Below are 25,513 nucleotides of genomic sequence, written 5' to 3' on the forward strand. Positions count from 1 at the left end.
GTTATGCTTTGCCCTGCTAAGCTAGGTTAGGTTACGTTATGCTATGCCCTGCTAGCTACGTTAGGTTACGTTATGCTATGCCCTGCTCAGCTATGTTCGGTTACGTTATGCTTTGCCCTGCTAGCTAGGTTAGGTTACGTTAATGATGATACGGTATGCTATGCCTCGCTAGGCTGTGTTATGGTGCTTGGTGCTGTGCCTTGCTGGACTATGTTGTGTTGCGTTGCATTGTGCTGCGCCTTGCTAGGCCATGTTACAGTAGGTTACGTTACGCTACAGTATGTTGTGCCTCGCTCGGCTGTTGTGATACATTGTGCTGTGCCTTGCTAGGCTATGTTGTGTTGCATTATGCTATGCCTTGCTAGGCCATGGTAGGTTACGTTGCCCTATGTTATGCCTCGCTAGGCTGTGTTGGGCTGTGCCTTGCTGGGCTATGCTGTGTTGCGTTGCGTTGGGCTGTGCCTTGCTAGGCCGTGTTGGGTAACATTACGCTATGTTGTGCCTCAATAAGCTGTGGTGATGCGTTGTGCTATGCCTCGCTGGGCTGTGTTATGGTATGTTATGCTGTGCCTTGCTAGGCTATGTTGTGTTGCATTATGCTATGCCTTGCTAGGCCATGTAGGTTACATTGCACTATGTAACCTACATGGCCTTGCTAGGCCATGTAGGTTACATTGCACTATGTTGTACCTTGCTGGGCTGTTGTGATGCGTCGTGCTGTGCCTCGCTAGGCTGTTATGATACGTTAGGCCGTGCCTTGCTATGCGTTTTGTTACGTTATGCTGTGCCTCGTTTGGCTGTTATGATGCGTTGTGCCTTGCTGGGCATTATATTGAGTTGTGCTATGCCTCCCTAGGCTGTATGATATGTTATGCTGTGTCTCGATAAGCGTTTGTTGCATTATGCTGTGTCTCCATAGGCTGTAATGGTACGTTATGCCATGCCTTGCTGGGCTGTGTTGGGTTATGTTGTGCTATGCCTTGCTGGGCTATGTTGTGTTACGTTATGTTGTGCTGTGCCTTGCTGGGCTATGTTGTGTTGCGTTGCACTGTGTTTATGCCTCGTTGGCTGTTGTGATGCGTGGTGCTGTGCCTCGCTGGGCTGTAGTGATACGTGATGCGGTGCCTTGCTAAGCGTGATTTTGCGTTGTGCTGTGCCCTGCTGGGCTGTGTTGCTTTACGCTATGCGATGCCTTGCTGGGCTGTGTTGCGTTACGTTATGCTATGCCTTGCTGGGCTTGTCGGGTTGCGTTGTGCTGTGCCTTGCTGGCCTGTGTTGCTTTATGCTATGCGATGCCTTGCTGGGCTGTGTTGTGCTGCGTTACGCTGGGTTATGCCTTGCTGGGCTGTTGTGATGCGTCGTGCTATGCCTCGCTAGTAGGGATGAGCGAGTACAGCATTATCTGTATCTGTTAACCATATGAATTATCTGTATCTGTATCTGTACTCGAGTGGGTGGGGAAGTAGGCGGGGCTTGTCTTTAAATGGGCGGGGCTTTAACTGGTAATAATTCATTTGTAATATTTATAACACTAGCTTACTACCTTTATGTTTTTATGAAACACAGCAAAACGTGTCAGACACTCAGTGTCTGGTTACTGGTTAGAGACAGCTGAAGGTTTAAAAAAGAAAAAAATCTCCGACAGGCAGAGACGCAATGCGAGTCACATTCTACCAAGCAAGCACCACGTCTGAACGAACCCACGTTTACCAGAACTCTACTGATTAGTAAGTACGTATTATTCGGGTTGTAACGTTAATAATACGTATTAGGCAATAATAATAACGTTAACGTTAACGTAATAACGTTAAGGCATAGCGAACCCGAGTGACTGAGGGAGAGACAGAGAGCTGTTCTGTGTGTGACTGAGTGAGCAGAGTGAGACACAGCAACACAATACATCTGTATGTGTGTAGGGGAGGGGCGCTGTGACTAGCCTTTCATTCAATAGGAGCACAGATATTGACTCGTATTACTCGTATAACACTCGTACTCGGCAGAAGTGCTTTATCCGTACCGGATACTCGTTTCAGCCGAGTATCCGGCTCATCTCTACTTGCTAGGCTGTTGTGATACGTTGGGCTGTGCCTCTCTGGGCTTTTGTGAAACGTTGGGCTGTGCCTCGCTGGGCTGTTGTGATGTGTCGTGCTATGCCTCGCTAGACTGTTGTGATATGTTGGGCTGTGCCTCGCTGGGCTGTTGTGATACGTTATGCCATGCGCTGCTGGGCATTATGTTGCGTTGTGTTAGGACTCTCTGGTTATGCTTTGCCCTGCTAGGTGGTTATGATATGTTATGCCATGCCTTGCTAGGCATTATGATACGTTATGTTGGGACTCGCTAGGCTGTTATGATATGTTATGCAGGAAATATTTACTGACAAATGGTCTAACTTCTTAACTTGACAATGGTTAAATGCTAGCCAGCAATGAAATGAAAAGCTTCTCTCCTCCTTGTAGAAGCTCTGTAGCAGTGTCCAGCGAAAGATAATGACCTGGTGGATGATAATCGATGGCTACTGGCTCTGCTTGTATTGTGTTTCTGTTCTTAAAAAAAAAAAAGTTCCAAAGCTGGGAAAGGCACTGTGAAGCATCCTAACTGCTGCTTCTTCAATTATTTAATAGCTGGACTTATCCGAGGTTTGCGCAGGAGTGTCTTGGTTGACTACTCATTAGTTTGCCTATAATAATTTGCTTTCTGCTGTTAAAGAACCTGAAATTGTCGATTCTTTGTTGGGAAAGGAAGTTAAGACTGGATTTCTTGTTAGGCCTTTTGGAAGTCTCCTTTCTTGGGTTGTTGGATGGATCCTAGAGGGATGGCTACTCGGGGGATATTCAGGGAGGAGGTGCTTGGTTTCTCGTGTTCTGTTTGTGATTGAGCGTTATTGGTCCCTTTCAAACAGGGCGCCCCTATTTAAATGCATTTTCAGTCTGTCTGCTTGGCTGTTTCCTCTGCATTGCTGCAACCCACCTCCCCTAGCTCCTCCTTGAAAATTTGCATTAACTTAATCAGTGTCATTCTGTTGTCACTGATGCAGGCTCTGTTCTAAATGGGGGATTTTGTCTTCCTGCTTTCCCAGTTAAATGGGAGATTGTCCCCCCACGAAGCTACTGCTGTTCCCTGACTAGCTTTCATGGAGCACATGAAAAGGATGGGGAATTGAGAACAGAGCCATACCACCAAATGTAAATTTTATAAGCTTGCAAATGAAAAATTTAAATATGTCAAAGAATTGTCTTTATTTTGACTCAAGTGGTCCTGACTGAAATCTGTTTATTTTTACACTATCCTGCATTTGGGTCTGTTTTTACCCCTGCGTGTTTGGGTCTGTTTTTTTCCCCTGACAGCGGGAGTGTTGTGGCCCGAGCCACCCCGAAAAGGCTAGGGAGGCCAGGTGAGGCATGACCTTATGTCTGTCATCTCTGCCAGGTGGGCCAGGATGAAATCCTGATGCCCGAGGGCTAGGGTTCCAAAAACATTCTACGCAGCATACCTTCCCAATTTCCTGCCCTGCCACTTTTGGCATTTTGGGGATCAGTGGGGTCTGTGCCCACTTCTTTTCCTTGCGCAAATCTATACCCAGTGTCAGCACCTGCCAGTGTGCTGTTTCAGGGTTCCAGGGAGATCAGCGCAAGGTTGACAAATCTTTCACGGAATCTGGAAGTATCAGAACCTCTTCCAACTGTGTCTCAGTGGGTCCTGAGTACCATAGTAAAAGGGTACAGGATCCAGTTCACCTCCTGTCCACCTCCATTTCAGGGTGTGTTGCCCATGGTCATTGGCAAACACCAGGCCATGTTTTTCCAAGAGGAACTTTTTTCACTTCTGAGGAAAGGGGCTGTAGAACATTTTCCGCTCCCAGATCGAGACTCTGGCTTTTACAGCCAGTATTTTGTTTCTGACCTTGGGTCCCACTCTAGTGGCATGTCATCATTGCAAGGCTCTTTTAACGGATTCCTCAAATGTGCGCTGGGGAAAGGTCTTGGACGGCCACCCCTCCCAGGGTCTATGGAAGGGCTTTTATCTTTCATAGCACATAAATTGCTTGGAGATAAGGGTCATGTTTCTAGCATTGAAACAATTTCTCCCACGCCTCAGGGGCTACCATGTGCTAGTGCACACAGACACAGACTGCAGTGGTTTCCTATATCCATCATCAACGCGGTCTGCTTTCACACTTTCTGTTCAGGTTGCCACAGCAGATTCTGCTGTGGGCAGAGACCAGGTTTCTTTCCCTGAGGGTAATTTTCATCCCAGCACATTTTGGATGCATTTTTCCTGTCATGGCAGGTGCCGAGGCAGATTTTCAGCTGGGCAGAATTGGATATGTTTGCCTACAAGGAGGCAACCCACTGTTCACTATGGTAACACTGGCACCTTTGTCTCTCATTTTATGCATGGTGTCAGGTGGCTGAGGCCTTCCTTCCTGGAGCCTCTCAATGGTCCTGGAAGGGCTGCTGGAACCTCCATTTGAGCCAATGGGGTCAACCTCTGAAAAGTTTCTGACCCTGAAGATGGCTATGCTCTTAGCCTTGGTCTTCCTTAAAAGAGTGAGATCTGCAGACCCTGTCAAACTTCACTGATCAAACTCATGGCATAAGTTCTCCTTCCTGCTTGTCTGCTTTGGGAGCCAGAACAGGGACAATCCAGTCTCTAAACAGTGGTTGGTACACTGGGTAGTAGAGGCCATTACACAGACCTATGAGGCACCCTGCACACCCCGGGCATCCGCTCGCAATTCCTTCAGACAAATAGAAGCTTTAGTAATGCGATGTAGATGCCCTTATATGGACTTGCTGGCACATATTAGCGTACATGGACTTTCTGTTCCTAGCCATTAAATTGGCATGTGCACACAACTTCCTCAAAGAAGCATTCCCATAGCATTAGCCTTGATGCAGCATTTCATGTCCTTCTCAGGCAACCCGGTTACATATATAACCTGGTGTATATTACCCCTTTACCTTCACTGTTACATTTTTCAAATCTAGCAACAGAAGAGATAATAGAAATGCCATCTTTCCACCTGCTCACTGGATCCAGTACCTTCCACAATGTTCCAGGACATGTACAAACTACCTTCAACAGAGTAAGGTTTATTCTCATCCTGAAGAAACCTACTCTGGATCTTTCAGACATCAGTAACTACAGAATGTTATCACTTCTTTCTATTCTTTTTAAAATCCTTCTGGTCTGGTCTGGCTTCAAAGTAATGCATTCTACGGAGACTGCACTTTTTTGTCGTTTGTCAAGTACTATGGAGGGGATAATTATATGCAAGGCACAATCCCTCAATACTCCCTGTTCTCACTTTCAGTGTTTGTGAAATTTTGCTCTGAGTTTAAGCATGAACATAACAAGCCATTATATTTTATGCACATGCTTATCTTATCTAGTTTTTGAGACTGGTTTTGCCCCTTTTATATCTATTTGGAATACATTACATACAATTTATCTGCTAAAACATCATGAAATAATAGCTTAAATATGTCAAGCTGTCAAAAAAGCTGCATTAAAGAAATGTTTAAATTTACATTTTAAAGCAATGTTTATATAGATATATAAAAATTTATTGTTTTGTTAATAATAAGAATGCAGATTTTTTATGGAAATGTAGTAGTGATAAATCATTGGTCTGGATTGAATGTCATGCAGTCTGGAAAAGAGTATGAGTGTATACATTCTCTAAGGGCTTGATCAGATTTAAATGATTACGTCAAAACATGCTCAAAATCTTAACGGTGAGTCGTTAAAAGCCCAAGACAAGTCTTCATCCCTTAGACTATGTGCAGCTTTGTAAGAGCCTGGATCAAAATTTAGGGAAGGTATGATTCAAGTTCTGTGGATAGAGTGATTATTGCATTTTGTAACTTTTAAAAATACATATACTGTATGATTGAATGGAACATTTATTTTAAACCAAAAAAGATGTTTAATTTTATTCCTATGTAAAATACATTGTAAACAATTATGCTCTTTTTTGTCAGGTGATTACCTTTACTGAAACGATGTACAAAAACAGAACAACAAATATACCTGAGTTTATCCTACAAGGATTTACAGGAATTTCTGCTGAATATTATGGATTGTTAGGGACCTTTTTCCTTTTTATTTATCTGTTGCTGGCATCTGGGAACATTTTCATCCTTGTATTTGTGGCATGTGAAAGAAGTCTTCAGAAGCCAACATACATCATCTTTTGTAATCTTGCAATATCAGATCTTGGATTTGGAACTACAACTCTGCCCAGAATTATTGCTAAGTACTGGATGTCTGATATCATCTCATTCAATAGTTGTATCACTCAATTGTATCTTGTTCATTATTTTGGGACTTGCAGTTCATTTCTTATGGCACTAATGGCCCTTGATCGATTTGTTGCTATATGTAACCCATTGAGATATCCAGTTTTGATCAAGAACTCAAGTATTGTGTTTCTTTGTTCAGTGCTTTGGATAGTAAGTCTATTCATTCTTGGTGGGACTACTTCATTAGCGCTTAGTGTGCCTTACTGTGGCCCAAATATTATACGTCACTGCTACTGTGACTACATTTCAGTAATTAGCCTAGCATGTGCAGACATAACGCCGACAAAACCAATTAGCACTTCCATTGCCATGACCATACTATGGGGTCCTTTATTTTATATCATATTTTCTTATGTTGCCATTATTATTTCAGTCATGAAAATCTCAAGTAAAGAGGGACGATATAAAACTTTTTTAACTTGTGCTCCACAGCTGTTAATCATCTGTCTGTACTATCTCCCCAGAAGTATTGTATATATGGCATTTGCTGTTGGATATTATTTTGAAGCAAACCTCAATATTGCATTGGTAATGATGTACAGTCTTTTCCCTGCCCTCATCAATCCACTCATATACTGCTTTAGGACCAAAGAAATCAAGGACACATTAATGAGGAAATTAAAGCAAAGGCAGTTGAGGGTAAATGGAAAAACAATTTTAACTTAAATGAAATTTTTACTTATTTAGATATATGATGAATAGACTTCCTCTCCAAAACATTTCATGTATAATTGATTAATCATATGTAACATATAAATCCTAACCTGCCATTGCTATTAATGTTAGATTTCTTAAATACAATATACAAGAAAATGTTTTGGACATGGAATTGATTTATCATTCATAAAGATAATCATTTATGACATATTTTGTTTGAAATTGAATGGATATATTACAATATATTTTATGTATCAAAATTTGCACAAGCTGTTTAAGCTGAGCCTCACACCTTTGTGGCTCTTTTTATTTGTAAATGGGTCATGAGCAACTTATTCATTACTTCAGTGTTTTTTTTTTGTTTGTTTGTATTGCTATTTTTAATTAGTTTTAGGATGTTTATGAATATTTAGTTGCTAAATATTTAGTTTCCTTAAACAGCTTAAATTACATTTATGATTACAAGGTACAGAGGTGATTGGTTGAGTATATTTCATTATTAAATAATTTAATCATTTTATTTTTCTGTTTAATGAAATACTAATCAATGTGATATCATTAATGATGTTGCTTAATTTATTATTATTATTATTTTTATTATTATTATTATTATTACAAGCTGTGCATATTTTTTTCTTCCAGTGCCAAGCCCAAAAAACTTTTTTTTTTGTGAATAGGCATTAATGCACAGGAACCAGGAAAAAAAATAACATAAATAAATAAATAGCTGACGTAGTCCTTTTACAAAGAGATAACTAATGTCTACAATTATAAAAAATGTTCCAGAAATCTGATCACTGGTCCTCTCAAAAATCGATGTCCAAGGTTTGTTTTAATCAAATCAGGGCATGGTCCTTATTAAGTACGTTTGTTTTGGTCCCCTGACATGTATATGATTGGTTTTATTATTCAAGTTTTTACTTTCATTATTGCCTGAAAATGTTTATTACATTTGTAATGTATAAAAGCAGAATTTGTGAGAAAGGACAATTGTAAATATTTCACCTTTATTGTAAATTTAAAATGCTATATAGTTTTATAGTTTCTGATAGATTATAGGTGATTAGGTTCAGCTAAATAACATTAAACTGAAAATGTACACTTAATTTCATGTCATATAACATCATGTGAAACTATTTTCTTGCATGCATCTATTTGCTAAACCAATAAAAATAAAAATCCATGACTGGAAGCACTCATTTTCATTGTGGCCATTCAAGCCTTCACCAACTACAAAACAGTACAGAATAATTATAATGGCCTATTAAGGAAGTCATCTTGTTCTTTGAATTAAGTGGTACTCTGACCCCAGTTGGTGACAGAAGAACGGCAGTGTCATGGCCTCCAATTTTTTAATCAGTCAAAGTTTAAGTTTAACGATATAGTACTGCATGACCATTATCAATCAGTGAGGTAGGAAATCACCTATATGTGCTTTTATGCATCTTAATACTGAACCCTTTCTGTGTCAGGACCAGTACACAATCTCCACTACTATTATACTAAATGCATTCAATCCTCAGCACTGTACATTTTGTTTACTGTAAGTTACTTAAAGCTAGGGTCTCTGATTTTTGAGAAATGCTTCAGAAAACTGAGTCAGGATGAAAACTAAACTAAAATCAAAACAAACATGTAGCCAATGAGCAGTAAGGTGCGGGTGTTGTCAATATGGGTGGAGTGTTCAGTGCGCATGTGTGACATTAGCAGAAAGCGGTTTTAACATTGACATGGTGGATAAAAACAAAGAAAGAAAGCGAAGAAAGGCTTACGATAAGGCAAGAAGTAGGACCCATGTTAATATAGGATCAGCTTTCCAGCGCTGGAGAGAACTGAAGGAGCAGGAAGTTGGCCGAATATTCACAGATTGGAGATTCCCGAGTCAATGACTCCTGAGCTAAACGCTGTTACTACACAAATAACACCTCTTTTCTGTTGTAGCAATGTAGAGAGGCCGCTACAACCGCGTTGTGCTAGTAACAGCGTTTAGCTCACTAGTTATTGACTCGGGAAACTCCAATCTGTGAATATGCGGCCAACTTTACTTAAGACGCAGAGGTTACTTTTTCCTTCTCGATAGGTGAGTAACGTTGGTTTTGCTTTGTTTCACAGCACTAATATATGCTGTCCTTTGCATGATTATGCTTGTGTGTCATTTTCGCTTGTTTGTTTATCTGCAATCGTATTGTTCTTCCCTTCAGCTATGATAGACACATTTCTTTCCATTAGTTGACTGGGTTACGTATATATGTATGGGCAGAGCTATCAATACAGGGGTGGGACCCATTTGAGTTAGGGGCATGTTTGTTTTGGTGATTTTATATGTCAACATTGGCTTTCAAAAATCGGAGACCCTGCCTTTACCGGCAAAACCCGGAAGAATAGCACATGAGCACAAGAAAATAAACAAAGTGAATTCATTTTTATCTTCTCATCAAAGTAAGCAGTGCAATAGGTTAAAATTTACTTAAGGCATTTTTGGTGAGGCCTTCAGGCCTAAGGAAATGAGGCAGTCCAGCCAGCAGCGGTGGGGTTGAGTAGGTGGACCTTTTTCCCAGGAGCGTGGCTAGAGGGCAACAGCATCAAGATGATTCCTTTCTTCCTCACGAGGAATCTGAAAAAATAGCATAGAGAGACCAAATCGTCTGAAGTGCCTCAGCAGTGCTCCTGATTGGCCGCCGTCTTTTTGATGGGAGTATTTCCTCCCCGCTTTGCACTCTGATTCAGCTGACATTGGTGCTGAGCAATCTCTTCCGTTCATCACCTTCCTCTCACAGAGGGATTTCTATGGCAAAGAGCGGCTTTTATTTCATTTTGTGTACAATCCCCCATTAGCTCTGAGCCCCCACCTTGCAGTGGTAGGGCTGTGAGGAGCTGTCGGAATTTATATGTTGGCTGTGTGTTAAACCTGAAACAGAAAGTCTTGCAAAGAGAGAAACCATAAAGTTACCCAAGCGTTGGTGTCCTTTGCCTTGGCCATCCAGAGTAGTGGGGCATGATCCATCACTAGTGCGAAATGCCTCCCTGCCAGGTAGTAGCACAGGTCCTCAATGGCCCACTTTATTGCAAGAGCTTCCCATTTTACTGCCACATAGTTCTTCTCGGGGTCAGCTTCCTGAAGATGAAGAGGACCGTGTGCTTGTCCCATTTGAACTTTTTGAGAGCACAGTGCCCAGCCCGGTCTCCAAAGCATCAGTTTGTAGGATGAGAGGAAGGTCAAAGTCAGGGATCCTGAACATGGGGTGGGAGGTAAGGGCCTTTTTGAGGTGGAGGAATACCTGCTCAGTGTTGTCTGCCCACTGTACCTGTTCTGGCTGTCCCTTCTATGTCACATCTGCCATTAGCCCGGCCTTCCAGATGGCTCTCAGAACCTCCCCCAGATGGAACATGTGGTCTGACCACGTGAAAGAGTAAATGACGACATTGTCCAAGTAGCTTACTGCAAAGGTTTGAAAGGGTCGGAGGACAATGTCCATGAGGTGCTGAAAGGCGGCAGGCACCCCATGCAGGGCAAAAGGAAGAACCCAGTACTGCCAGTGACCATTGGACAGAAAGATGTCTGCAAATTGGTCCATGAATTCCATAAGGTCCTGCCGTTGGCCTGGGGTGAGATCATTTCCCCTCTCCACCAGGGCACCTTCTTCAATCAATCAATCAATCAATCAAATTTTATTTATAGAGCACCTTACAACAACCAAAAGGAGCACAAGGTGCTGTCCAGTAAAACAGTAAAACTTATATTTTATTGACAGGTGCTGTCAATAAAATATAAGAACACAATGAACATAAAATAGCAGTTGAATCAGGGGCTACATGTTAAAAGCTTCTATGAATAAATGAGTTTTCAACTACGATTTAAAAACACTCAGCACAGTGATGCATCGTATGTGTGCTGGAAGTGTGTTCCACAGCTTTGGTTCCTGGACAGCAAATGACCGGCCTCCAAACTTTTTGTATTTGTACTTGGGAATGACCAGAGAGGTATGTCCAGAGGAGCGGAGAGTTCTGGCTGGTTGGTAGATCGTTATTAAATCAGCGAGGTAGGCCGGGGCCAGACCATTGATGGCCTTGAATACAAATAACAGGACCTTATACTCCACCCTAAACCCCACCGGAAGCCAGTGCAGCGAGAGGAGGAGAGGGGTGATGTGTGAGCGTTTGGAAGTGTTAGAGAGAAGACGTGCTGCCGCGTTTTGTACCATTTGGAGCCGATTGAGAAGTGATTGATTAAGTCCAGTGTAGAGAGCATTACAGTAGTCAATCCTCGAGCTGATGAAGACATGTATAGCTTTTTCAAGGTCAGCTTGGGAAAAGAATGATTTGACCTTGCTGAGTAGTCTTAGCTGGTAACAGCTCGCCTTCACTACTGCACTGATCTGTTTATTGAAGTGCATGCTTTTGTCAAAAATAACACCCAGGTTACGCATGGTAGGTGCAAACTGAGGTGTTAGAAGACCAAAACTAAGAGAACTGCTGGGTGAATAAGGGCTAAACAGGATATACTCAGTCATTTCTTCATTCAGATGAAGGAAGTTCTGGTAAAGCCACTGTTTGATATCCTGAAGGCAATTATGGAAAGGGTCCAATGCAGAACGATTTAGAACCAATTTAGCACCGTACCCTGCAGACCAACAACATGAAGACGAGAGATGAGGATGGCATGATCCACGGTGTCAAATGCAGCGGTTAGGTCCAGTAACACCAAAACTCAAGAGCTTTTACCATCCAAGGCTCCAAGAATGTCATTATGGACCCTCAATAATGCTGATTCAGTGCTATGTCTCGATCTGAAACCAGACTGAAATGTATCACCAATGCCGTGCAGTTGAAGGTGAGACTGAAGCTGGGTGAAAACAAGCTTCTCCATCAACTTAGACAGAAATGACAGGTTCGATATAGGGCGGAAGTTGGATAGTATGGAGGGATCAAGGTTGGGTTTCTTGAGCAGCGGTCTAACAGCAGGAACAGTACCCACCCTAAAACAGCTGTTTATGAAGGAGAGAAGGACGGGACCTATGATGTCAACAGCCTCCTTCAAAATCCTGGCAGGAACAGCGTCTAGAGGGCAGGTGGTGGGCTTCAACTCGTGGACAGCTTTATTGAGGTCCGCCAGAGTAACTGCGTTAAAGTTCTCTAGCACACATTGTGCCGCACGAGTAGACATGGCAACAACAGTGTCTTATATAATGGTCTGCTTAACAGACAAAACCTTATTCAAAAAATGTTGTTTGAATGCATTGCATGTGTTTACAGAAACATCATTCAAGGTGACAGAGACCGGATTTATGACAGAATTGATAGTGCTGAATAAAATTCCAGGGCGGTGGCTATTGCTATTGATGAGAGCAGAAAGGTACTGTCCTTTAGCTTCCTTCAGTGCACACTGATAGGTGGCAAGAGTGTCTCTAAACATCTCCAGCGACACCTGCAACCTATCCTTCTTCCATTTTCACTCATCCTGTCTATACTGGCACCTGAAGGCCCGAGTTGTATCATTGAGCCAGGGGTCCAATGGACCATTGGTCGACTTTACCTTGTAGGGTGCAACAGAGTCCATAATCTGGGAGTAGATGGTATGGAAGGAGGCGAGGAAACGGTCCAGACAAAGAGGCAATGCCAATTCAGCAGTAGAGGCGAGATCAGAAACTGAGAAAGCAGCAACAAAATCATTGACTGTAGATGAGGTAATAATGTGAAAACGATGAGGGGCAGTAGATGTTGGTGCAGGTGAAACAGCACAAATATCAAAACGTATGAGAGAATGGTCAGAGATGGGAAAATCCATGACCTCACAAGTTGACACAATCACCCCACGAGAGATAACAAGGTCAAGAGTCTGACCTAACCTATGGGTGGGACAGGAAATGGACTGAACCAGATCTAATGAGTCTAAAAGCACCTTAAATTCATTAGCAGGTTTATCAGAGGGGCAGCAAACATAAATGTTAAAGTCACCACAGATTAGAATATTGTCAATCTTTGCTAGAAACTCTGTCAGAAAATCTGAGAACTCAATTAAAAAAATCCTTGTTTAATTTGGGTGGCCGGTAGATCACTGCACATAAAATCGGACAGGGTAGTGTAAGCACAAATACTTGTAACTCGAAGCTGGAATACCCTCTAGTGGACAGCTGGTGGCACTTCAGGGACTGTCTATGTATGGTGGCTATCCCCCCGCCCCTACCCATTTGCCGCGGCGTGTTTAGGTAAAGATAACCAGAGGGGAGGATTTCCGAAAAGGCACTGATGTCACCTGGGGGAAGCCAGGTTTTGGTGAGGATAAACAGATCCAAATTGTGAGAGGAGATGACATCATTGAGGACAAATGTTTTGTTATTGAGCGATCTGGTGTTACAAAGTGCCATGCGAAAGTGGACAAGTTGACAGGTGACAATGTCACACGAGGAAATGGACGGAGGTTCCCTTGGACACAACACCACGTGGATGTTTCAACGTGGCGGGGACACGGACATGGAACGCCAGTGTTGGATCCAACTGGCCAAAGCCATCGGTAGCATTCCCGCGATCTTCCAGCATTGCCAGATCCTGGTTGATCTTGAAGCCTCGGAGACGGAGAATCCAGGTAAGTCCTCAGCCTGACATGTAACCCGCCTCTCCGACCGCATCTTCTGCGGCGCTTCCTGCCTGGTAGCAGACAGAGAGGGCGTCTCAGGAAAGGAGGAATTAATGTCAGCAGTGGCGGGGGTGGTTTAAAGAACCAGGTATTTAAGAGGCGATTAGTTGTAAAACACAATTCCATCAGCATGGTGCGATCATACACAGTAAACGACGAGACGGTATCAAAAACCAACATGAAAAAACAGAAGAGCAAGTGGCAGGCCAAACACATGTTGAAAACTCTTGGGGATCTGTGACAGGAGAAGCAAACACAGACACAGCAGGTCCAGGGGCAGTCCACTTTTTCAAAATGTTAATGTGATAAGTTTGTGTGTATGCACATACCTGTTGATGCACGCCTGCATATCCTGGACAAAATCGATGGTCCCACAGCTTTTACACTGTGTTTTTCAAGCTTAGTTGTCCCCCCAGTGGGTGTATATTGGCCAGGTGCAGGAGAAGGGATGTGTGGTGTCGTGGAATGACCAGCAGGGCACAGGGCTGCATTCTGTGTGGTGATACAATAGGCCGTTCTTTACCAGGAAGTACATAGGCAGACGGTAGTGGATGAAGGGGGTCTGCCTTCTCCCCTTCTACCAGTAACACCTGACTCCAGCAGTGCTTCAGCCAGTCATCCAATTTATGTTCCCTCCCAAAGCTCCTCTCCTGAATAGCCTGTTGGAACACAGAAGACAATGGGTTATCTGGGGGTGGGGACTCACCTGGAGAGGAGCCATCAGTGTGGTGTACATCATTGTCCACAAATAAATTCCCTTTTCACATTCCAACCCAGGAAAGAAGTAGGCATCAGCTCCCTTCTTCATGTGCCTTTAAAGCCCTCTAAAGAGTCCTCTGTGAGCTTCTCTGCAAACTTTCAAACACTCTAGATTAACATCTTGCTATTGTACATCAAAAGGTGCATTTCTATATCAGAGAAACAACTTAAATGCAAAGTTCACTTAACTTCCAGAACACCATATGATTCCAGGCACGTTCCCCATCTCAACAAACTCCCTCACCATGCTTCCCCTCTCTCTTTCATCTATGCTGCCAGATACCTTAAAACCATTTCTCTCTTTCTTTCCCTTTATAGGACAAGATGGAAAATTACTTCCTTCTAACATAATAACTCTTACATACTTCCTTTCTCACTGGAAGAATTTTCCATACCAAAAGAAGGCTTTACATTTTGAACATGAATAATGTCAACCACCAAAGGGGTATCCAAAAATGAAATCAAATAATTTACAGAACCCTTACATTTACAAACATTAGCTGGACCTTCCAGCTTGCTGCCAGTTTTTCCACGTGACGTTCCTGACTTGGACAAAGGGTGAGCCCTAACCCAGGCCAGATCTACTTCTAGGAAATCCTCCACCTTCCTCTTTTGGTTATAGTTCCACTTCTGTTTGAGCTGAGCTCTTTCAACTTTTTCTCTCATGGTTTCCACAAGCTCTCATTGTCTCTCTAATAACTCATAGGTGGGGCTGTCTGGGTGAGGTGGTGTTGGTACAGTTCTTTCTAAAGGACCCTTAAGATGATGCCCAAGAGCAATCTCTGCTGGAGTATATCCTGTAATTTCTTGCCAGGCTGAATCTGATTTCTGGCAACCACCAGTCCCAATGTTGATGGTGATCTTTTACATAAGATGCCATCATCATCTTCAAAGTATGGTTTTATTCGCTTTGTCAAATTGGTCTGTGGGTGGTAAGCGGTGGTCAACTTTTGAACTACCACCCATTGTCGGACAGAAGATAGACAGGGATACCCCAGCAAGTAAAGATCTCCTCAACAAAGATTCTAGCCACTTGCGGGGCTTTAGCGGTCCGCATTGGGAACATTTCAACCCATTTGGAGCAATAATCCACCACAACAAGAAGATTCATGTTGCTTGGTACCCCATAATATCTACTCCCAGCATATGCCCAGGCTCCACCACTGGGTTTGACTGTAGCTTTCCAGACAATTTAGTGATGCGTGGTTTGTACTGTTGGCATACATCTTTCCAAATACTGGGCCAGTACGCAACTCCTAGCAGCCGCAGTAGAGTTTTCAACCATCGGAAATGTCCACTCAGAGGACTATCATGAACAAACTTTAAAAGTTTCTCCCGGAAACACATCAGAATGACTAACTGACATTTCTGTCCTTCCCTCTGGCTCAGCACACTATGGGATAAATATCCATTTTCAATGGTGTAATGGATTTTTCAGGGTCACAGTCAATTTGAAGGGTAACTTTGGCCATAATTTCCTTGACTTCATGGTCTTACTGTTGCTCTTCAGCTAACCCATCCCAGTCAATCTGAAGGCTTGCATGATTATCATACACTTTCTGAGCTCTGCATACAGCAAGCCTTGCTTGCCAAGTTACACCATCCTTACCTCTAGACAAGGTATCAGGTACAATATTACATTGCCCCTTACAGTACTTCACCTCAAAGTCAAAATCCTGGAGCCTGATGGTCCACCGTGTTAACCGGGAGAATGGTTTTGGATGATTGATGACCAAAGATAAAGCTGCATAGTCTGTGATAATCTGAAAGCGTTGTCCTTCAAGGTAAGGTCACCACTTTTCCACAGCCCAGATTACACCAAGACACTTCTTTTCAAACACTGAGTATGCTCTTTCAGCACTATGAAGTAATCTGGACGCATACACTACAACACATTCCTCTCCTTCATATTCCTGGGTCAAGACAGCTCCAAAACCCACTTAGCTAGCAAAAATTTCTGCCCTCCACTAGGTTTCCATTTCTGTTTAGATTCCAACTGCCTCCAACAAGATTCATGGATCAAAGAAAAGGTACTCCCAGTGTGGAGCATGGCATGGAAATATTTCAATGTTTCAATTTTTCATCATTCCTTGAAGCTGGCAAGCCTTGGGTTGCAGTTCCTTAGAATAGCATTTATCACTTACTTTTCAGGCATATAATTCCTTTATCTGAGGCACAAAGCACAGTACTAAAAGGCAAAGTCACGGATACTCTCTTGTACTCCTTGTCTCCTTTCCCTCAGCATTCTTGCAGCTTCTGCCTCGTAGTCCTCAGTCAAGAATGACCTGAAAAACTTCTTTAAACTGCTTTTATACACTTACATTTCTCTTCTGTGCTGTCCACCAGGCTTTTGCTGTACCTTTTACCACATAAGATATGGTGGCCAACAACTCTAGCTCACAAAGAGGACGTAGACCTAAATATTCTTCACATTTCTAAACATAGGATACAGGGTCATCAGCCCCACCTTTACCAGAACATGGGAACTCAATATCAAAAGGGGATGGTGTGAGGTGGATGTAGGTGTTCATGAAGGATGACTACCTTGCACAATAAAAGTTCTATTGGAAATATAAGAGTCTGCATGGGTGGAAAGTGAACTTGGTTTCTGATGCATTGGAGTAGATGCTGAGGGTATGCAAGTGTTGATTTCCATGTCCACCTGGACATCGCATCTAGCAAGGCGATCAACCATCGACTTAACCAGCTCTTGTATGTCTAACTCCAACTCCTTTTTGACCCACTTACATGCTCTCTCAATACAATAGAACATTTTATCCTCTTTATCCACATACTCTGCATCTACTTTCCAACTGGTCACTGCTAACAATCCCACTCACTGTCTGCATACAGTTTTTTAACTGCTCTTCCAAAGAAAAGACTCTTCTTGTAAGACCTTTCACCATGTCTTGAACATTTATCTAATTTTCTGGCGTCGGTGGAGGAGGAGGACGGTTGATGTCATCCTCATAAGCTTAACAGTTATCACCCTCTGCCTCATGTTCTTACTCAGAATCACCAATATAGGGGCTACTCAACATAGTAATGAGTTGTCCTACAGACTCTCTTCTGGTAACAAATGGTCCGGCAGTAAAATCTGGATGAAGCTCAGAAGCTCAGAACCCCACACCAGAACAGAGGTCAGCCATGGCAGCAAGGACTCTTTAATTAAACAACAATCCTACAAAGAAAATGCCCCATATGGGCCACCACTATGTAATGGTCTCACCTTCATTCCAGACAATATGCTACATAAATTGAGATTTGCTATTTCTAGTAGATTGTGTTGAAAATAACTATAAGAGTCCCCATAAGGAAGTGAAAACAATGAGTATATATTGAATCGCTGAATGATAACAGTAACAATTGTCACATTAAGGAAACTCAATGCAGTATTATGAATAACAAATCTAATTACTTGCAACAAAATTCAACAATTACAGACAGATTGTAGCATAAAAAGTATACGAAACCAGTCTTGAAAAAGTCCCAGCAAGCCATTACAGTTTGCTATAAATTGCTAAAACTCTAAACCCTATTGTCTGAACCAAATGCTCAGTTGCCTGAACCCACTGATTGAATCGATCACACTTTTGGCAAAACCATAAGCACTTTCCACCTCTTTAGACACAACTTGCCAACACATTTTCATTGTGATGCACCCGTGCTGCATAATGGTGAGCACAGGTGACAAAAGTCAAACACAATTAAAGCACAGGTGTCACCACTTGAACACAACAACTCAAAATTGATCACACTTGTGGCTAATAATGTGAGGGAACATATACAGCAAGCCAGTTCAGAGAGCACTGGTTTGCGAGACCCTACAATGGATAGAAGTCTGAGAGGAAGAGTTTGTGTGAGAGGAGGTCGAGGTGGTCAGCGAAGACAAAGAACAGTAATATCTGATGAAATCAGAGCTACTGTGATTGACCATGTTCTTGTCCATGGTATGAGCATGAGGGAGGCTGGACAAAGGGTACAACCAAACATCAGTAGATTCACTGTGTCCACCATAATCCGAATATTTAGAGAAGAGAACAGGTAATTACCTTTTTGACATTATAATACAGTATGTAAATGTTGACAGCAATTACTGTATGACATACTATATACTGTACCACAGTATACTGTAAGTAAATATATGTTTCAGTACATTACTGTACCAATGTACTGTAGTATTGTAATGGAGGGTTGGTCTAACTGTTTGTAGGCCTAGTATTCCATGTATATTTTTTGTAACTCCATGTTCTCTTTTTGTAGAATTGAAAGACTGCCACATGGGGGTGGGAAGACAGGTATGTTCTCCCCACACCAAGAGACCCTAATTGTTGATATGGTCCGTGAGAACAATGGCATTAAACTGAGTGAAATTCAGCAGAAGATCATTGAGGACCATGTAAATTTTGAGGGTATCAACAGTGTCAGCCTCTCTACTGTTGATCGTGTCCTCAAGCGCAACAGACTGCGCATGAAACAGCTATACAGAGTGCCCTTTGATCACAACTCAGTCAGAGTCAAAGAGCAAAGATTCCAGTATGTACAATTTGGTATATATCCAGACACATTCAATGTTGTTTACTGAAGTAGTGATTTACTGTAGTGGCCTAAATCAGCAATCATGGAGTTGTCCACCATCATGCCAACCTGGGGCCCTACAACACTCACCAGCTCCTCATTTTCCTCAATCACATGCGAGATGCTCTGTTAGGGCAGCAGGATGAGCATCCCATCTCTGTTGTTGTTTGGGACAATGTGAGTTTTCACAGAGCCCTCCAGGTTAGAGAGTGGTTCAATATGAACCAAGGTTTTATCACTCTTTGCCTTCCACCGTACTCCCCTTTCCTAAACCCCATTGAGGAATTCTTCTCCTCATGGCGGTGGAAGGTATATGAACGCCAACCTTACACCAGGGTACATCTCCTGCAAGCCATGGGACTTGCCTGTGGTGACATAGGTGTGGAGGCATGCCAAGCCTGGATACGGCATGCCAGGGGTTTTTTCCCCCGTTGCCTGGCCAGACAAAATGTGGCCTGTGATGTGGATGAAGTCCTGTGGCCTGACCCAGTACGGAGACACGATGCTGTGGCTGATTAATGCACTTATTTGTGTATTTTTGTACTTTATTTTTACATGGGCTTACTGTACACAAGTGGCAAATGCATAAGATTTCTGTTTGTTTTTACAAGTGCTACGTGTAAATGCAAAAGATTTCTGTGTTGTCTTTTTGTACAAGTGCTAAATGCAGTTTTTTTTGTTTTGCAACATGCATTTAGCCTACAGTGAACAATAAACATTTATTTATCCAGCTTCATGTTCTGAGCATTGTGTTTTCTACGTAGTGTTTAGTGACTGTTCTGTAGTGATTTTAATTTTGATTGACTTGGGGCACGATTTGACAACATAGTTCAGTTTTGAGCACAGATTGAACTGTTTTGAGGTGAAAGTTTGGTTTTGCAAGGAGAGTCTGAGGTTTTGTGAATGTAGCTTGAGAATTGGGTTTTGTGTTCACAGTTTAGAGAAAAGGAGAGCAGCTTTCAAGAAATGGGTCTTAGCAATCAAGAAAAACTGTAAGATCCCAGAACCACAAATACATTCCCTTTTCATATTGCAAACCAGGAAAGAAGTAGGCATCATCTTCCTTCTTCATGTGCCTTTAAAGCTCCATAACAGAGTCCTCTGTGAGCTTCTCTGCAAACTTTCAAACACTTGAGATTAACATCTTGCTAGGGTACATCAAAAAGGTGCTCACCATGCTCACCCCCTCTCTCCCTCATCTATGCTGCCAGATACCTTAAAACCATTTCTCTCTTTGTTGCCCTCTTTAGGACAGGATGGAAAATTCAAACCTTGTAACATTATAACTGTTACAACACAAGACCACACAATTACTGGAATTCCTGGAATCTAGGAGCAGACACAGTATGGCCACTGATCTCCACTTTGAGTGGCTGTATGCAACCCACCTCCAACAAGAAACTGTTTGTGGCCACTAGGTGGAAGCATGCGCTACAGCTTAGTGGGCATGGGATTGTTATTCGGTCCTGGGACAGGGCGGCTTTCCCGTTTCCTCCTCTCCCTGACCAGCTTGAATGTCTGTTGCGGTCAGGGGCAGCAGGAGCTTGGCTGGAAGTCCCGTCAGGCATCGCGGATGATCTCCAGGGTGGAGGTGGCACATTTATGAGCATTCAGGAACTCCTTAGGGTTGACCGGCCCTTTCCATCCAACTGATTTTTGCCCCTTGGATATCGGCACACACAGGAAACGAAATATAATCGTATTAGCCAAAAGGTGGTCATACTGGAACTATTGTCAAATGATTTGCAGCAGGTCATCTATTTGGCTCCAGGGACTGCTCGATGGGTGATACCGCCAGTTATGGAATTTGCCAGTAGCAGTGACAGAGACTGCAGCGGATGAGGATCTCATGCTTCACCATGTTTTACTCCTGAGCTTTCTATGGATGAGCAAAGAGGTGAGTACATTGGCCCAGTCCCTCCTGGGCCAGCCCAAGGGAAGTGTCCCTCGAAAGTGTCCAAATACACCTCCACATCATCCTCCGCCGGCAGTTTAAGGAGGTGGCATTAAGAGTCGCGGCCGGGATCAGGGAGAGGAACACGGAAGAATAGCGCAGACACTTTTATTTAACAGTTTTCTCAGCCAAAGAAGCAGTGCAATAGGTTGGAGTCTAGATTAGGCAGCCCAGCCAGCAGTGGTGGGGGTTAGTAGGTGGCCCTTTTTTCCCAGGAGCATGGCTAGAGCTCAGCAGCATCAATATGATTCCTTTCTTTCTCAATCAGAATCAGAAAAAAGAGGATAGAAAAACAATAGTTCCGCCCGAATCGTCTCCATTTTATTTCCATTCCACTGCTGAGCCTGGCTCCCTGCTGTGTGCTCTTGCTTGAGAGTCAGTGTCTTTTTGCTAACAAAATTCAAAAAGAAAGAAAGAACTTTTTTGTTCTCTCTTTACACATATAATGATTAGATATTACCTCACTTCCTGACAAAAAAACCATTTTAACATTAACTTTCAGTCTTGTTTATAAAAAAACTATGTCTACAAATGTGACCATGTTTCAGAAGGAATTCTTCTACACACACCCCATCAACACACAAGCCCAGTATAATTCCCGAAAATGTACACAAATTCTCAGACCAATTGTTTTTAAATTTGCCTTGAAGAAATCCCTCTTCAACATCAATGTTTAACATTTGATTATGTGCGTAACTTGAGTGATCTGTCGATAGTCTTAGAAAAAAAGGCTCCAAATATATTACATTCAACATATCTGTAGACCATCATAAAATTATAGCTTAAATATGTCAAGCTGTAAAAAATCTACATTAAAGGAACATTTTGATAAATGTACATTTAAAAGCAAAGTTGGCTGTAACTTACACTTCTACCGATTACTTGATCATGTCATGGAAACGGGGATAAAAACTTTCCCAAGTGCAGTATAGCGCAACAGAAACAGGGTTTAATAACTTAAAAAACATGAAACATGGACTGGACACAGACTAGCAACAGGACTCAACAGGAGACAACAGAGGATTCCGCGCTGCTCAAGGCAACGCGGCTCAAATAAATAGTACAAATAATTAATCAGACATGAGGGACAGGTGTGCAGAGACGGGGAGGAAAAGGGTGGGGCAGACACGTGAACACAGAACATAAACAAAAAGGCACATGGCCAAAGTCCGGGCAGAGTCCTGACAGATCAAAATAGTTGTTCTTTAATAGCAATAAGAATGCTGAATATGTATGGAAATGTTGTGGTTCCAACTCAAGCAGTCCTGCAGTCTGAATAAAGCAAGAATATAAACTCTTTTTTTCTTTTTTTTTGAATGAAAATGATTTATTGACAAGACAAATAAATGAAATGCGAAACAGAGTTAAATATTTTCACACAGTTGCAGTTTTCTTGCCAGAGTCTTTACAAAGCTGTTATTTTCTCATTTTCTTAAAATACAGTTTGCCCCTGAATATTTTATTATGGTGAATAACAAACTGAGAAAGTGATACAAAATTTGTATATATAAAGAAAGCCAGAAGCATTTTCTTATTCTGTAAATGTGATGTTCTACATGTTATTAATCATCCAGCAGCAGAACATTCACCAGATTCATGGTTCATAATCATTTCTAAACAGTGTGAGATATGTTGTAGACACATTACCCTGCCTCACTGACTGACAGAAGAATACACAACATAGGAATAATCCATTTCATCATCATCATCATCATCATTTCCTCTCCTCTTGAGGATCATTAGAACAGAGCATCACTCAGTTAAGCTGCTTAGTTTCATCTATTACATGATGTATACTTATTTCATTCATGTGGCATAAATCACTTTTTATGTCACTTATAAGATATTTATTATATCATTAGTCTGACTGGTCAAGCCAATAAACATAAAATTTTATTTTTTTTCTGTCTTTGGAAATGTCTGGGGCAAAAAAATCTCTTTACTGTGACCACTTTTTCCCAGCAATGGGAACCAGCACTATATTAATATTAGTGTATTGATCTGCACTCCACCTAAACATCTACCTGAACTACAGTACATTAAATTCGTTACATTTAATATTTATTATTATTATCTGCTGCATCAGTAAATCTGTAGTTTTGGAAGAAAGTGTTTCTATCTTTTTTTTTTTTTAAATGAACACATTATCTTTATTACTTATTAAGACTTATTAAAACAGTTAGCATCTGGATTCACTTAATCAGTTAAAATAGTGAACTTGTAATATTGGTTTTAAGCTAATAATTCTATTTAGCTAATGTTAGAGTTTGCCAATACGTTTTTGTTTTTTGGGGGGGTTTTTTTGGGTTTTTTTTTATTATCCAAACAGTCAATTACAATATTTACATAGATGCAAAATACAAATACAAAGACCAACAAAACAAAACGTGTGTGTGTGTGATATAAAATCTCTAAGGGTGTTATCAGATGTTAATGCTTACGTCCAAATGTGCTCAAAGTCTCAACAGTAAGTCAATAAAATCCAGACATGACAAGTCTTCCTCCCTTAGTCTGTGGACAGCTTTGTAAGAGCCTGGATAAAATTTAGGGAAGGTATGATCCAAATGCTGTTGATACAATAGTATTGCATTTTGCACATTCTAAATATACATATATGATTTCATTTAATGATAAATTTATTTTAACCAAAAAATATTCTTAACTTATACCTGTGTACAATATATTGTAAACAATTATGGTCTTTTTTGTCAGATGGCTACCTATTCTGACACGATGTACAAAAACAGAACCACCAACATACCTGAGTTTATCCTACAAGGATTTATAGGAATTCCTGCTGAGTATTATGGATTGTTAGGAACTTTTTTCCTCTTTATTTATCTGATGCTGGCATCTGGGAACATTTTCATCCTCATATTTGTGGCATGTGAAAGAAGTCTTCAGAAGCCAACATACATCATCTTTTGTAATCTTGCAATATCAGATCTTGGATTTGGAACTACAACTCTGCCCAGAATCATTGTTAAGTACTGGATGTCTGATATCATGTCATTTAATAGTTGTACTGCACAAATGTATTTTGTTCATTATTTTGGGACTTGCACCTCATTTCTTATGGCATTAATGGCCCTTGATCGATTTGTTGCCATATGTAACCCTTTAAGATATCCAGTTTTGATTAGGAACTTCAGTATTGTAATTCTTTGTTCAGTGTTTTGGATCGTCACCTTCTTCATTCTTGCTGGAACTGTTTCATTAGCCCTTAGTGTGCCTTACTGTGGCCCAAATATTATACGTCACTGCTACTGTGACTATATTTCAGTAATTAGCCTAGCATGTGCAGACATAACGGCCTTGAGAGTCACTACTACGTCTGTTGCTATGGCTGTACTATGGGGTCCTTTATTTTATATCATATTCTCTTATGTGGCCATCATTATTTCAGTCATGAAAATAGCAACTAAAGAGGGACGATATAAAACTTTTTTAACATGTACTCCACAGCTTTTAATTATCTGTCTGTACTATCTCCCCAGAAGCTTTTTGTATATGGCATTTGCTATTGGATTTCGTTTTGAAACCAACCTTAATATTGCAATGATATTGATGTACAGTCTTTTCCCTGCCCTCATTAATCCTCTCATTTACTGCTTTAGGACCAAAGAAATTAAAGACACAATAATGAGGAAATTGAAGCAAAGGCAGTTGAGGGTAAATGGAAAAACAATTTTACCTTGAAGAAAATTTCATCTTGCTTAAAGATATTATACATTTTATGTATAATTGATCAATCACATAACATAAATCTTTTATTTTTTAAACACAATATACAAGAAATGCTATTAGTTGGAACTGATTAATCAGTCATAATGTTTGGTAATCATTTATGACATGTTTTGTATTGAAACCGAATGGATAGATTACAATACAATTTATGTACCTATATTTGCACAGCAAAATAACAAAATCAAGCTGATGCTCGCACCTTTGTGGCTCTTTCAGTTTGTATATGGGTCATGAGCATTACTGCAACTAATTCAGTGCTTCAGAGATTTTTTTTTGTTTTTTTATTTATTTTTTTTGTTGGAAATGTTTTAGGTATTTGAAATAGTAAACATTTAATTGTTTTAAATAGCTTAAGTTACAAGTATGATTGGTTGAATATACACACTTCAATGTATTTTTGATTTAGCTTTTATAATATATATTTTTACATACATTTTGAATTTAGCTTTTTTTTTTTACATATATTTAAGAATAAATTTTATTGTTCTGATTTAATACAATATTAGTCAATGTGATTTTATTAATAATATTAGATTATTTTTATTTTATTTATTTTTTCATTTTTATTATTTATATTTTTTCCTGGGGGCACGGTGGCTTAGTGGTTAGCACGTTCGCCTCACACCTCCAGGGTCGGGGTTCGATTCCCGCCTCCACCTTGTGTGTGTGGAGTTTGCATGTTCTCCCCGTGCCTCGGGGGTTTCCTCCGGGTACTCCGGTTTCCTCCCCCGGTCCAAAGACATGCATGGTAGGTTGATTGGCATCTCTGGAAAATTGTCCCTAGTGTGTGATTGCGTGAGTGAATGAGAGTGTGTGTGTGTGCCCTGCGATGGGTTGGCACTCCGTCCAGGGTGTATCCTGCCTTGATGCCCGATG

General features: G+C 41.3%; 2 protein-coding genes across 2 annotated transcripts; both read left to right on the top strand.

Annotated features, from left to right (window-relative positions):
• The first annotated feature begins 3,401 nt into the window (after window positions 1-3,401).
• Window positions 3,402-6,974, top strand: LOC132858575 (olfactory receptor 2AT4-like). Its single transcript, XM_060888958.1, has 4 exons — window positions 3,402-3,429; window positions 3,584-3,719; window positions 4,099-4,225; window positions 5,988-6,974. The coding sequence occupies exons 1-4, from the start codon at window positions 3,402-3,404 to the stop codon at window positions 6,972-6,974; spliced, it is 1,278 nt and encodes a 425-aa protein (XP_060744941.1).
• Window positions 6,975-18,316: 11,342 nt separating this feature from the next.
• On the top strand, window positions 18,317-24,589 carry LOC132858577 (olfactory receptor 2AT4-like). Its single transcript, XM_060888959.1, has 3 exons — window positions 18,317-18,402; window positions 18,622-18,868; window positions 23,603-24,589. The coding sequence occupies exons 1-3, from the start codon at window positions 18,317-18,319 to the stop codon at window positions 24,587-24,589; spliced, it is 1,320 nt and encodes a 439-aa protein (XP_060744942.1).
• The last annotated feature ends 924 nt before the right edge of the window (window positions 24,590-25,513 follow it).

Source organism: Tachysurus vachellii, chromosome 15 (genome assembly GCF_030014155.1).
Source record: "Tachysurus vachellii isolate PV-2020 chromosome 15, HZAU_Pvac_v1, whole genome shotgun sequence".
NCBI lineage: Eukaryota > Metazoa > Chordata > Actinopteri > Siluriformes > Bagridae > Tachysurus > Tachysurus vachellii.